This window comes from Pavona decussata, unplaced genomic scaffold (genome assembly GCF_977016875.1).
Source record: "Pavona decussata unplaced genomic scaffold, jaPavDecu1.1 SCAFFOLD_322, whole genome shotgun sequence".
In the NCBI taxonomy this organism is placed as follows: Eukaryota; Metazoa; Cnidaria; class Anthozoa; order Scleractinia; family Agariciidae; genus Pavona; species Pavona decussata.
The window spans coordinates 619800-634639 of NW_028145712.1; the positions used below are offsets into that span (position 1 = coordinate 619800).

At 39.3% G+C, this 14840-nt stretch overlaps 1 protein-coding gene and 1 non-coding gene across 2 annotated transcripts in view; one reads left to right on the forward strand and one right to left on the reverse strand.

Annotated features, from left to right (window-relative positions):
- The first annotated feature begins 1978 nt into the window (after window positions 1–1978).
- Trnas-gga (transfer RNA serine (anticodon GGA)) lies at window positions 1979–2051 on the forward strand. The gene has a single exon. It is a non-coding gene; the product is annotated as a tRNA-Ser (tRNA).
- A 184-nt stretch (window positions 2052–2235) lies between these two features.
- The window catches only part of LOC146453822 (structural maintenance of chromosomes protein 6-like), a 31913-nt gene continuing 19308 nt past the window's right edge, over window positions 2236–14840 (reverse strand). Inside the window, exons 16-30 of the mRNA XM_085096152.1 lie at window positions 14693–14773; window positions 14371–14457; window positions 13164–13273; window positions 12340–12433; window positions 11429–11494; window positions 10990–11046; window positions 10765–10815; window positions 9850–9969; window positions 8899–9036; window positions 7731–7846; window positions 6988–7087; window positions 6090–6248; window positions 5094–5246; window positions 3979–4076; window positions 2236–3197 (exon numbers count right to left, since the gene is read on the reverse strand). Coding sequence (XP_084952278.1) covers window positions 3104–3197; window positions 3979–4076; window positions 5094–5246; window positions 6090–6248; window positions 6988–7087; window positions 7731–7846; window positions 8899–9036; window positions 9850–9969; window positions 10765–10815; window positions 10990–11046; window positions 11429–11494; window positions 12340–12433; window positions 13164–13273; window positions 14371–14457; window positions 14693–14773 — 1524 coding nt within the window. The 3' untranslated portion in view covers window positions 2236–3103. The remainder of the gene's footprint in view (window positions 3198–3978; window positions 4077–5093; window positions 5247–6089; window positions 6249–6987; window positions 7088–7730; window positions 7847–8898; window positions 9037–9849; window positions 9970–10764; window positions 10816–10989; window positions 11047–11428; window positions 11495–12339; window positions 12434–13163; window positions 13274–14370; window positions 14458–14692; window positions 14774–14840) is intronic.

Below are 14840 nucleotides of genomic sequence, written 5' to 3' on the forward strand. Positions count from 1 at the left end.
AGGCTCAGAAGCCATATCCTTTGGTAAATTATAGATTATACGTGCTGTCCTACAGTGTAGTCTCTCTATTGAATTAAAAAGGTCGGAATTACAATACCAGCCCCACAAAACTAAACCGTACTTTAAAACAACTGGAAGAATCACTTTAAAATAAAAGTCTTTTAAAATGCCTCTTATCAAAAAACGAGATCGTTTAAGCAAATCAAGTTGTTAGCGAAGGTTCTCTTTGTCTCAAGCACGTTGGCTACCCAGGTGAATTTCTGGTCCACTATCAGTCCTAATAATCTCGTCTTAGTGACCAAACGTAACGGCTGAATTTCCTAAGTACACAGCGGCGATGAGTCCCATCGGCGTCCCCTTTTTGAAAAGAATGACCTTGTTCTTGCTAGGATAAGGAGTCAACCGGTTGTCTAGGCACCAGGGCCCAGTTGCTCGAAGCATGGTTAGCGCTACCCCGGCTTAAATACCATAACAACCTATAGGTTTTAATACCTCTTAACCAATGGTTAGCACTAACCATGCTTCGAGCAACTCAGCCCAGTTGTAAAACTCTCGTAAGGCCTTATTTAGTTTCGCAATCGCCAAATCAGCTGTTTCACCAATACAAAATATGGTGGTGTCATCCCCGTACACGTAGACGGATCCGGTAGGTACCGAAGAAGGTAAATCGTTCGTAAATAACACGAACAGCGTTGGTCCTAGGACTGATCTTTGTGGGATCCCCATGGACAAGGGTAACAGTTCTGACTTTACACTGTTTAGCACAGTGAATTGCTGTCTGCCACTGAGGTGATTGCTTATTAGGTTAAGGAGAGAACCGGTAACTCCAAATTCGCGGTTCAGTCTCGTCAACATGGTAACATTTACAAAGGCATAATCACTGATACAGTGCAACTTTGGCTATGTGAATCAACATTGTTCTAAGTTAGCTTGTAAAGGTTTTTATATATTCAGTTTCTAATGAGAAATTACGCTATTTAAGTTATTTAAAAAAATAATAATTGCTCATTTTACAGTTGTGTGCTTAGTGACCTGGCCTTGGATTGGAAGCGAGGCTGGGGGTGACCTTGTCCAACCTGTATAAAGTGAGGCAAGCTGTTCTCGGACATGCAACTCGCAAAATATACGAGGCGAGGTATCGTTAAACCTGTCCCACGATTTTGCCGCCAAATCATTTACCTTGAAATGGTTATTTTGGAACTATCCAAACATCTTTGAGAAGTAAGAAGTAACGCGGACACCCAGATCACGAACCAAGGCAACTTGTCTCTAATGACCTACACACAACCACTTCACCACCTAGCCTTGCGCCTCTTTCCTATTTTACAACTAATTATCTGGGCCGGGTTGTTCGAAAGCAGATTAACGCTAATCCACGATTAAAAGTTAACCGAGGTTTTCATCTCGCTCATTAAAAGTGGTTTTTGAAAGATGCTTAAGACATGTCTAAGTCAAACCCGAGGGACAAAATTCTTGGCAGAACCTCAAATAATTAGTCATTAAACTAAAATCAAAGTTTGGGTGCGTTTCTTTGGGAATATCCGAATCCATATTTTTGAATCCTAAAACGGATTTTGCGTTTCAAGTTACTAAGATCAATGATCCAAGATCACTCGGATCATGGTGCATCAAAGAAACCGATGAATCCTTACCCAGAGTGGATTCGTCGGTTCCTTTGATGCACCGTGGTCCGAGTGATCTTGGAACATTGATCTTAGTAAAGAAACGCAAAATCCATTTAAGGATTCAAAAATCCGGATTCGGATTTCCCAAAGAAACATACCCAAAGTTCACGTTAATCCAGGGTTAATTTAATCGAGCTTTGAACAACTGGGCCCTGGTCCTTTGACTAGTAACCCAACCGCCCTAATTTATTAACTTTCGTCTGCCGTTCAAATATATGAATTTCATATATTTCACTGCCCTCTCGTCACTTTTACGGGTTTAATACGAATCCACAAAATGACCAGCTCCCATTGGCTGGATAGCTCAGTTGGTAGAGCACTGCACCGGAATCGCAGAGGTCATGGGTTCGAATCCCGTTCAAACCTGATTTCTCTTCGCAGTTGCTTAAGTGCGATGGTCATTTATCGTAATTCTGTTCGCCTAATGTAAGCATACTATGGCCCTGGGTGGTAATCAAGCCCACGTTTTTAATTTTTAACCGCGAAACAAACTTGTTAGGGCACAATTGCCAAAAAAGAAGCCAGGGGTAAAAAGAGTAACAGACGACAATCAGTTTGACAACTGTTTAATCATCCTTAAAACGCACATCGTAAAAACAACACATACGTGCTGTGTTTGAATCAATTTGCAATTTTCTCGTTATCGTGGTAAACAGAGGCCTTTAAAGGGACTGTGTCACCCCAGGCGCATGCGCGCGTTGATGAGAAGGCCCAACCTTTTCAAAACCCGTCTGAGTGTTCAGGAAGCTGTTTTCATCTGTTCAAATCGCGTTCATCTCCGGAAAGTTAGCTGAATTTATTATTTGCAAACGTTCTTTACTTATTACAGAAGCTGTTTGCTGCGATATTTTTTAAAGCTTTTGCAATGGCGGAAAAGCAAAAATTCCCCGACGAGTTGTGACTCTACTGTGCATGTGCCCCAGCTGACACAGCCGCTTTGACTGAGCCCTTCAGTGGTTTTCGTGGCAGTCGTCAGAACTGTCCTGGATTAGAAACCATTCGTCAAATGTGTTCAACAAATATGCTTTTTAATTTCGTCACATTGTGCCACTGATTTAATTCTTTCCCTATATATTCTTGCTTTGATGTTTTTATAAATTTGAACTTCCATTAAAAAGGAACTATAACGAAATGTACATAAACTCTGGATTTAAAAACTATAACAGTAACTATAATAAGCTAGTATGACTGGAAATTTGGGGCCGATTAATTGGTCAAAGTTTAAGTGTATATATAAATAGACTAGTGTAAGTATTCCTAGTCTGTATAACATTCTGTCTGTAAATATTCTGCTCCAGCTTGCCTGATTAAAATTGTAGTAGACCATGGTTTTGTTAAAAAACCTTCCCTAAACTTCGATTAAACAATCGAGGGTTAATTCCAATATGAATCATCCTGGTGGTCCGCGCTGAACTGCTTCATGACTGGGAACCCTGGAAGTTTAATGTCGTCTGCCCTCTTTCGGGATCTTGAAGTCTGAATATCCTCACACTTTGGCTGCTTCCTATGGCACTGTAAACAACAAAAAAAGATATAGATTTTACAGTAACTCAGAATTCTCGCGCGCTGATGGGCTCGTAGCTACTGTCCATAAGAGTACAGACAATAAAAATGACGTCAGATGTAACGCGAGCGCTTTCTCAACGGAAAATAAAGTCAATTCCACTTGTAGTTTTTCCATGTTATTGTACAAAACAAATCGATGGTAGTTTTCTATGGTCTATACTCTTACAGACCAACATTTGGCAGTGAAACCACTCGCTTGCGGCTCGCGGCTCCACTTGAGTTTTGAACATTTTAAGACGTCATTTCAAGGTGTATAAGAGTACTGACCATAGAAAACTGCCGTCGATTTGATTATTAGACAACTAGAAAAAATACTTGCTTGACCATTGCAGTGCAAGCTAAGTCAAAGGTCTTTCTTTAGGAACCAACAGAGCTTACATACAATATATTTCCGTTGGTCAGTGCGTTCATATCGTGACGTATCGAATGGGAGAAGAGGTCGATTGTGGATGAGATCCCACAGTGTGACCATTCAAATGAAAACCATCGAATTAATTTACTTTGAAGCTATTAATGACGATGTGTAGGATGAATATACATGTACTTTTTGATTCTGTGAATGACATCGTAAAATGTAACCACTCAAATGAACGCTTTTGAGCGGAACCTTCTGATCAAAATTTTCCATTTCGTTAAATTTTCCTTCGCCTGCGAGAGCTAAAAGAGAAGCCATTTCCTTTTCTGTACAAAAAACAAACAAAGTAGAAGGCCTGAGAATCACAGATACCTCATGTCTTGGGGCGTGAGAAGAATGAACTGTCTTTCTTGCTGTTCTTTTGCGACCTTTAACATCATTTCCATGCTAATCCGCCTGTTTACCATGTCCTGACGAAACAAAAGATAACAGAAAAGTGTGAATCGTGTGGAGAATTTTGCAGCAAGGGAAATGTTCGAAATAGCAATAGTTCATTAACATCCATTTAAAGAATTAAAATACAATGGATCCAAATAGAAATAACGGGAAAATGCAAAGATACAGTTAGGGTACAACTTCAAAATCTACTAAAAGGTAAAAGATACGTATTCTGTAGGTTGATTGCATGTTACGTCATGGCGGCCATGTTGGTGGTTACGAACAATAACCTTTTTTCTTCTCTGGGAGCTAACTGCCATTTTTATGCGAACTATGTAAGCAAATTTTCTTTTCTTTTGGCACCAACATGGCGGCAATGCAATCAACCTATATCGTTAAGATTAGAGGCGAAGTGCTCTTGAAACAAAGCTATTGCTGTGGCGTTCCGTTACAAAGATGGGCAATTGTTCATATGTTCTCTTATGCCTGAGGTTGAGATCGTGGTTAAACTCTGGTATACGCTGGTGTGTAGAGGGTGACTACTGAATGTCATTCGTTATATCATCCAGATCTCTGGCTGTAGCTACATCAAATGATAAAAGTTTAACGGATGCGTGGCACTTGTACTTATAAACAGTGAAAGGTAAAATATAGTTCTCGAATACGAGTGTTGAGTGCCATTATATTGAAATAAGTCCAAACGTTTCGGGCTTAGCCCTTCATCAGTGGAAAAGTCAAAGATTTACGTTAAAAAGCTGGCTTGCGCCATGAAGCTAAGGCAGGAAGGTGATCTTTATGGGGCGTGTGACAATAGAGTTGCTCTGAACCTCATTACGAAAGCGAGGCTAAGTGCACAGTTTTTCATGTAAAGTTTATAGTTTTGTTTGCACTTGAATGGCAGCCAATCTTCATAATAAAAACTATGCACGAAGCCTGGTTTTCGGAAGGAGGGGTGAGAAAGGACGAAAATAAAAAGCCTCTCAGCAGACCAGATACATCGTAAAATCCATCTCAGCTTATCTTCTTCTAATTGAATCTATCAAACTCACCATGAAAACGTCAAATTCATCTAGGCATCTAAATGGTGACTCCATAGCTTCCCAAAGCGCCATGATGAAGGATACAGTAGAAAAGGAACGCTCTCCTCCAGACAGCGAGCGCGTATCCTTGGCAACCCTTTTGGTGCCACTTTCAACGTTTACCTGGAGATACAACACACCAAGTTATCGATATCTAGAGCGGTTTGCAATTGGCGTTCGTAAAACCAAGCCCGCAGTAATCACTCTGGCCAATCAAAACGAAGGCTCCTAACATGATGACACTGTAGAACTCAAAGCAAATGCAATAGTCAACAAGCACAGGAAAAGGTGTGCGCCAATGATGTAATTTCCTTTTTTGTTTTCCTTCTAATTGGCTGAGAAAGTGGCACGAGTTTTTGTCAGTCATGCAAAGACGAAATCAGTGAAATGAGTAAGGTTGAAAACAACTCACAAACGTTTTCAACGCGTCACCAAAATTTCTTCAACTACACGTCTAAAAGCGACGATCTGAAACGTTACCCGCCTCCCTACTAAGCTGTTACGAGACAGTACATGTTACAGTTTAAAAAGTAAGTGCTTGAACAAAGACGGGTCTCCGCCGAAAAAAAAGCACATTTTATGAATATGGTATAAAAGCTGCGCATGTTGTCAAATCTTTCATGGATTTCTAATGTTGGATCTGCCTACATATCTGTATATGTTACAGATTTAAGCGAGTCGGAAGTAACAATAATAAAGGGCTTTTCAATTTGAAAGGACGCGAGCGCCTTTACTCAAGAACCTTAACTTGCGTTGTCCCATAACATGGGAAGGTTCATGGAACAACTGCTGATGAATTCGCAATCAGCTTTCTCCTTTGGTCTCTGTTCAACGCATTGATCTGAGAACACACAAACTCCAAATCTGTCCCTTCTTTTCAGAACTTAACCGTGTCAAAAAAATTGCTTGGCTATACTGAAAACCAGGTCAAACTGAAAAAAAAAAAAGGTACAGAAATAAACCAACCTGGAGCCCAAGACTTTCGTTGCCATGATCAAAGACCATCTTTCCGTTGTAACCTCTCTGAGAAAGCATCATTTGGAAGAAGTATTTCGCGCGAATAGCAATGAAGTGACGGTAATTCACAAACGCTTTTGCTCTTTCTTCCATGACTCCTCTTAGACGCTATAATGAAGAACAAAGGAAAAACAAACGACAAACTTACATCCAAACGATTTCACAATTGAAGGTTCAATATAATGCATTTTACTTTCCCAGTTTCAGAATTCCCGAAATTATTAAATACTGGATCATTGTATAATGCAATTACAGGGATTTGATTGGCTTAGCAGCCACAGTATATCAGCCATTATCCCATGCCCGAGAAATAGCGACCATTAAATTGTCTTCTGCTCGTTCATAGTTTTTGATAATTTAACAATTTTATTTCGCCCACGCTTGTTGGATATGAGATGATTATAGCAAATCGTTGGCTATCTACCATCTCATATCCAACGCGCTCTCGTGGAATAGTTGTTAATTATACAAAAAGGGTGGGTAAGATTTTCTCCATATTCGGATTCATGGAGGAATGAAAAGTTACAAAGAAGTGTCCTCTTTTACGACCTCTAGGTAATACTTTTTATAATGTAGGAGGAGGGCGGGGAGGGGTGACTCACGTAACAGTTTCCGCCAACTTACACCTTCCAATCCCAAATTTAATTGCACTCCTCCTCCCCCATAAGGTCCTGGCCGGTTGTTCAAAGAGTAGATAACTCTATCCAGTGGATAAATCGCTATCCAGCGGATAAAATGTACTCCAACTTATCCGCTCTTTAAAGAACTAGGACTTGGATCCGCCCCTTAGCTTCGCCAATCCACATGTATGTAGTAACGCATCACATGGCATAGAAAAAGGCCTTACCTTGCTGTACTTTTTCAGATTCTTCAGTGATTTGTTGATACCCTCGTAACGCGTCTTTGCTTCGAAATATTCTCTTGTGATATCTTCGTGTTTACCTTTGCTGAAAATAAATGATAAAAAAGAAAATAATAATCACTGTTCACAGATATGTGTTGTTTCAGCCACAACGACCAGAAACACTTGCACAACATACAGACAATTGTTCCTCTCTCCAACAGACACAGAGCTATCAGATGCATTTTTTCAGTTAGTGACACAGAAAATCCAAGTCCTCCCAAAAGGAGTCAAACCTATGACCTTCCGATTACTAGTTCGGATGCTCTACCACTGAGCTACAGGAGACCCGTGGGAGCTAAGGCCGTTAAACTAGGTTCATGGGACAAACATTCTGCATACTGTCAGGATTTGAATATCGATTAGTGGTATATGCGAAAGAAATGTGATGTTATATTTTAAGCCTTCGGTCAAAGACACAGGCACAGAGCTGTTGTTGTAAAATCAAACTGCCTAATCTGGCCTATTACGACAAACGCCAACAACGGAAATAACAAATCACAACACGAGACAAAACAACAATAACAACAACGAACAAACAAAAATTCTTGCAAATGCCAAGAAGTGGGCACTCTCGTCTTTTGAAAATGATTTGCATTAATGCGACAAAATTCACTGGGGTGCTTTGAGCAACATCAAAACATTTGGACATTAAATTTTACTGTACGTGAAATGAGTACTGTATTTACTTTTTTTCTTCTGTCTGTATTCGTCTGGTTTTTTGGATGATCTCAGATTCAAGGCTATTCACAGTTCTTCTGGTATTAACACGCTCACAAAACCGACTGGCTTGTTCGGTCTTTTCCTGTAAAGGAAGCAATTTTGATGACCATTTCAGCATCAATAATGTCGCCATATACAGTAATCAGACAGCATCATTTTTGCTACACAACAGCTTATTTCTAGCTTTGTTCAGAGTTACAAAAGTGGCTAAAACGAATCGGAGACCGGGTGTTTGCTAAACGTTATTTTGTAAAGATGTTTAGGTATACCCCTTTTAACTCCTGAGTCAAAGTAGTTCTTACTTTTGAGTCTGTGGATATATCCTAAGGTGCACTCACCCAAATGAAAGCTAGTGAGCAGTAGCCAGAACCTGATGATAATTTCAGGACATATAAGATAAACGATAGACCGAGTAGATTCATCGTGTCTTTAAATTTGAGCAGTGAGCAGTATTCTCCTGTGGTACTGATAATTATATTCATTATCGAACAAGTTATGTGCAGTAGGACATGCCACACCCTGCATTAACCCTTTAAGCCCTAAAAGTGATCAGAATGTAATTTCTCCTTACAATGTTACTAGTTGATTAAGCATATGGGTCATGAGAATAAACAAAACGGTCAGCAAAGATAAGCTGCCTTGATTTTTAAACAAACTCTCCCAACTAGAAGCATAAAATTACAGGGAGAACAGTGTGGAGAACGTGTATGTTGATATTGGGAATTAAAAGGGTCAAAGCAACAAAGTGCCAGAAAAAGGGAACAGAACACCATGTATACGTTAGGAAACCTTTCCAGATGTCATCACAAATTATCGTGAAAAAACTTAGGGTCAGTTAGTAAAAGACAGTTTAGACGGTGTTTAACAAAAACCACGTTCTAAGCCGTTTTCAATTCTGCCACCAATCAGATCTAAACATTGTCTGCTGTTGACGGTAGCAAGAAGGCTTGCATCCCTGACTAGAAAACTATTTATCAACTTAAAATAAAACACTTCTAAACAGATTTGGAAGCCCACTGATTGTCTTAAGCTGCAGCCTGAGTTAGACTTTGTTTAAATAACTGGCCCTTAGAATCTATTCCGTTTGCTCTTCTTCCAGAATATGTTCAATCAAACAGCGCCTAACACACTCACCCTCACGAGTTTCTGCATGTTTTCATGTTCTTTTTCTGCTTTCTTGATCAAATTCTGAAGTTCTTTTAGACGCGTTTCAAAGTGCTTCCTGTGGCTCTTTTGAGTCTCAATCTTTACTTCAATGTCGTGTTGTTGGGTCTGTAGGAATCCAAAAATTTTTTAAACTATATTCTAAGTAGTGAGATGTGGTATGGCTCTGTGCTCACAGGGTTAGGGTTGTCTTTCAGAGGTTCCACAACTGACTCCCGCTATTGATAATGATATGGCCTTGAAACGTAAAGTTGAGAGTATAACTGTTGGCCAAAAACAAAGTGGACTGTTTGACTCTTTTGAAGAATTTCTGATCAAAACCCTCCTCTGGGTCAAATTGTAGTTTTCCAATAAAGCTGGTATAAAAATACCTACCAATGCTGGGTATTTAACTCCCTTTCAGTAATATAAAATTATTATAATTATAGTCTGGGGCCTCACTGGTCATTACATGAATTCTACAGTCAAATAAATAAAATAAATAATAATATAAATTAATAATAAATAAATGGGAATTTCAGTGGCACATCCATGGAGTGGCTATTCGCCCGCTGTTTCCAAGTCAAATTGGAATTTGGAAATGTTGGTTTATGTGGAGGGAGGAAAACCGGAGTACCCGGAGAAAAACCCTCAGAGCAGGGACGAGAACCAGCAGCAAACTCAGCCCATATGTGGTGTCAACTCTGGGAATTAAACCCGGGGCACATTGATTGGAGGCGAGTGCTCTCACCACTGCGCTACCTGTACTCCCTTAAAATTCTTAATGCTCCAGAGTGGGGGAGGGAATGAAAATATGCCCCACATCCACAAGGGTCCCACCACCCTCCCCCTCAAGCTTATCAGTGATCAGTACATGATGCTCCTCTTGGACCAAGCTTTTTACAATGTGACTAAACTGCAGGATCAGAGTTCATTACCCACCCTAAAAGGATCTGCCTTCTCCAACAAACTCTGAATCTTTTCCTTGTGTTGCTGCTCCTTAAGCTGCTGTTTGCTCAGTGCATCCTGTGCTTTTTCAACCTCCTCTTCAAACACAACACTCTGCATTCACATAAAACACTTCTTTCAGCATTTGGTTAACTTTGAAATTCTACATGCATGCACATATACTTCATTACAGGCAAACGGGGTCTCTTCTAGAAAGTGGCCTCTGGGGGTCTAACAGGGCCTCATAGAGAGGGGCCTTGAGAACCCTTCCGAGATTACAAAGTGTCTTTTTTTTTCACAAAAATGGACCAAGATATTTCAACCTTTATTATTACTCATTAATTTTTTGCATTTTTCATCATTTTATATTTTGGGAGCTGTTACTTTTAAGAGATTTTTTGTATTGATCATATAACCAGCTCTCATTTGCCAAACAGACTCATTCAGGGAGGCAGTGTGGTCTAGCAGTTGGGGTGCTTGACTTGTAATCTGGAGGTCCTGGGTTCAAATCATGCCCTGGCCGTAAGTTGAATTGGTTTCTTGGTAGCCCCGAGTTGAACCCCTCGGCCACATTTCTAAATAGCCAGCTGGTTTGCCTTCTACCAGTTGAGAAACAAAGCATTATATTCTCTTTTAACCTTGTACTTGTTCCAAGTCTATTTCTTTTATCTTGAGGCTTGATTCGAAGAACTATCGTACAAGATTCTGCTGGTCTTGGTTAATTAAATTAATGGAAGCAACAACAAATGCATAACCTTATCCTTGAGAAAAAATACGGAAGCTTCATTCTAACATGACAATTAATCGACTGTATGTGAAAGTAGAACTAATGTGGAGCAATTTGGATTTGATTTTCCCAGCCAAATTTCCACTTAGCAAAGTTTGACTGAGACCTTAAATTATCTGTACCTGTTGCTCCAAGTCTTCCAGCTGTTGAGTATAATGTTCAACTTCTTCTTCCTAAAAACGGAAATTGGAAAAATGTGCAACCTTCATTGTCTCCAAAAATCAAGCTGGTAGACACATAAATTGAGCAAATTTGTTTCACGATTATCCAAGGATTTTGGCTTTGAACATGCACAGATAAATACCGTATGTGCTGTTTTTTTTTTGTTCAAACAATCTTTAACTTACCAATGTCGTCACATCTGGAAGGTCTTCCTCTTCATAATTTTCAAGTTCTGTTATTTCCTGTGTTTGATGTCAATAATAACTTAAGAACATTTTTCCACAATAAAAAGGTAGACACAAATAGGCTTTAAAAGAAAGCCAAAACGAGCAAAAAATGAAAATCAACTTGGACCCCATCAGTTTAAATCATGATAAAATAATAATTATTAATTGATTAAAAAACAGTGGAATCCTGTTAATAGGCCATGAAATTTTGGTTAAATCGAGGGTTGGTAGTAATAACGGAGTAACATCAGAATAGATGGAAGTAGAGGGGAAAAATAACATATTTATTATTACTAAAGGCTGAATGGTTAAAATGATCATTTATGCTACCCTTTTCGACCAGTCTCGTAAGTGTGTTCCACTTAATAAACAAATGAACAAAGAATTTCGTACTTACACCCAGACATTTGTTAACTGCTTCCTGTTCGCGAAATGCTTTTTGTTTTGCTTTTTGAAGCTCCCTCTAAAATGTTCAAAGAAAAAAAAAAACACCAACATTGATGTGAAGCTACTTCTCAACTACATTTAAAATGAATAATTGTCTTCTTAGCCTTCCAGACTATTTTACAAAATGATGTAGCAAAAGGATTAAGTATAGCATGGACAAATTCATGTTTGCGACTCAGGGGTGACTTTTTTAGTGACATAATTATAAAGTCAATTAGCCACATACATTAATTAATAAAGGATTAATTCAAACAAAAAGAAACAGCTAAAAAGCAGTGATTGAAAACTTGAAGCACAGTACAAGTACTTGTAAAGTATATGCATAGCATTCCTGAATGAGCACTAACACCATTTTTCAAGAAATCATACTTAAGGCAATGCATGGTCACACTAGGGCCACAGGCTACCTATGCTGCCACAGCTTAACCAGGTTTCTGTGGCAGGAAACAACTGCATGTAGGATAATGCTCCTCCCTAATGGATGGGATGAAAATCCTCTGCACAGTCCTCCTAATGGTCCACCGCCTGGGCGGGGAGAGACCATCTTAGACCAAAGTTTCCTGTCTAACGAACCAACAGAACTGGTCAAGAACTCTATCTACAGTGGAACCCCGATTTTACAATCATTGAACTAACAATATTCCCGATTTAACGATCAACATTCTGTGCCCCGAAAAAATTATTTATAAATCGGGAGTTTGTTTACAATGATATCCCGATTTAAACCATGATTTTGCTGTCCCCTTCCCACTGAGGTTCCACTGTACAGCCCTCAAGTCAGAGCCATTAAATAATACACCACTTGAACCCCGAAGTAAAGGGAGAGATATGAATTTTAATAAGAAGAGACCAGTTGCCTACCGAGCTGTCTCTGATTGTTCTATCCACTTCATTAAGGTCATTCTGACACTGCTGCTGTTGTTGTCTTTTGTGCTCAATCTCCTGCTCAAGACCCCTGGAAGAGCAACACTACTGTTCTTTTCTCAGTTGACAGAAACAACATGAGGAAGTTTGATGTGGATAATTAGTTTGTGGATCAAAGGCTAAACACATGCAATGGGCCAGTTATTGCAGGTCCACAACACAAACATTATACTAGGAAACTAAAAACAGTTCATAACCCTTGTGAAGTTACAAGCTAAGTTGCATGAAGTACATGTGGAGTTAAAAGATCAAGGGTCTTGAGGGTCGTAGGAGACTTGGACAGCTCGTGCGTAGTAACTGTTCAGAACATCTTTGACTGAACCTAGAGAACAGGTTTTTTTTTAATGTAGATCTAGGGTATTCCATATCTTTGTTGTTATGTTCCAGAAAGACCCATAAATTCACATTGTGCAGTTCCAGAAAAAATTAAAAAAATGAAAAAGTTCCAGAAAAAATACATACCCACCCCATGGAAGGTCATCGGAAATTCTAAGGGGGAGGGGGGGGGGGGGGTCTTAAAAGCCAAAATTCTAGGAGCAAAGTATGAAGCTAAACTGGAATTTCCTGGGGGGAGGGGGTGCAAAACCAAAAACCCTCCCTGGGGGGAGTGTAGATATTTTTTGGAACTGCACATTGTCAGAGAAAAACAAAAGAAGAAAGGCACAACAAGAGAATATTATTAACAGCATTTCTGGACTATAATAATTTTATTTATTAAGCTTAATGGCAAACTGAAATTTCTGCTCTTTTTTGTAATTCACCTGATATCTGCTTCAATATCTTTCTGTAAGTATTTGGCCTGGGTGGCCATGGAAGCATATGATTTTGCTGTCTTTCCTCCAAACAGCTGATCTCCGTTCATGGCATAAGCCTAAAACAAAAGTTGAGCTTTTTAAGATAAGATAATGGGTTTGTTTGACTTTGAAGATATGTCTTTCTATTGACATAATCTATGCCAGGCTGTCAGTTAGAGTCAGGCATTGTGGATTTCCTCTGGCAATTAAGGCTTACAAACTATTTAAGATGTTTCTTTGAGGGGGCGGGGGGGGGGGGGGGGGGAATGATAAAGACATCTCAAGGGTCGTTTACACAAACACAAAAAACACTGATAAATTGTATCAACCCCATAGAGCCAGCAGGCAGGAGACAATTCTTATAAAGGTTACAACTTTTTTTTAGAGTAAACAAGTTTCAGATGAAACTTCATCCAGAACCTGTTATCTGTACTGAAGATGGAAGACGTTTCGTTTGAAACATGTTTACCCTAAAAAAGCCATAACCTTTATAAAAGTGATAACTTTTTGTAAACCCATGCCATTCTGGGTCCATTGACACCAACGTACCCTGGTTTTAGTCTTGGCTCCACAATACTATGAGCATTTCACAAGCCTGTCCTGCAAAATGCCAACAGTAGCAAACTGACGGCATGCAGCAGTATTCACAAGGTTAAATTTGATTAAAAATTTATTGCACTCTTTAGTTACTCAGGGGTTTCATTATGATTTTGAAAAGAACAGACAAGAGATACATGTAAGTGCACCCAGGCAAGAGAGTTAACTGGGATAATGTTATTTTATGGAAAAAGTTGGTCGAGACGTTAATAAATAAAAATAAAATAAATGGCTTTATTTAAGTGTCGAACAGAAGTATTTACCCCTGTAGCGCTAATTGGGGACACTATAAACCAGTGAAATAAATATGCAAACTGAAAATACATTTGTTAAAAATCCCAACTGGTGGGAGGCAAAGCGTGGCCTTGGAGCGGGACTTAAACCTGGGGCCTCCAGATAACACGTCCGGCGCCCCTAACCACTATGCCACGCCGCCTCCCGACGTTCAAAGAAATTGGGCAAATAAAGTCGTGTTCAGAGGCAGTCAATTTGTCCAGTGCCTGACCCTTAATTAATGAAACCCCTGGTTACCCAAGGCAAGAAATATTTTTATTGTTGTAGAACAAAATAGACTCACCATTCTTGCTCTTGCTGGAGGTCTATAAAACATAACATCACGAGCTACTTTTGGGTCTTCTATGAGCAAGATTGTCTCAATACCAACCTAGAAATGGAATTTAATTATGCCTTTTATTTACACTTGCATTTGAAAAAAGGAGGGTTTGTGAACATTTTTCATATTAGTCGAACTAGACAATCAGGGGTGTCAGTGTTTTTTAGAATGGATTTGCTACATCACTGCACCCCAACAATACTTTCAGCTTTCCTTCTGTTTGCTTCCTTTTAATGAGCGTGCCTCCATAAAGATAATACATGTAAGACAACCTGTGCACACATACCTGATCAATAAGGCAGTTTGTTACAATAGGACTGTCAATTATCAGCATGTCAAGCACTGTTGGAAACTCACATCTTGGTTTCTGCAAACAAAATTATAAAGCACAGCACATTAACCAAAAATAATCAATTCTCTGCATGAGGATAGCC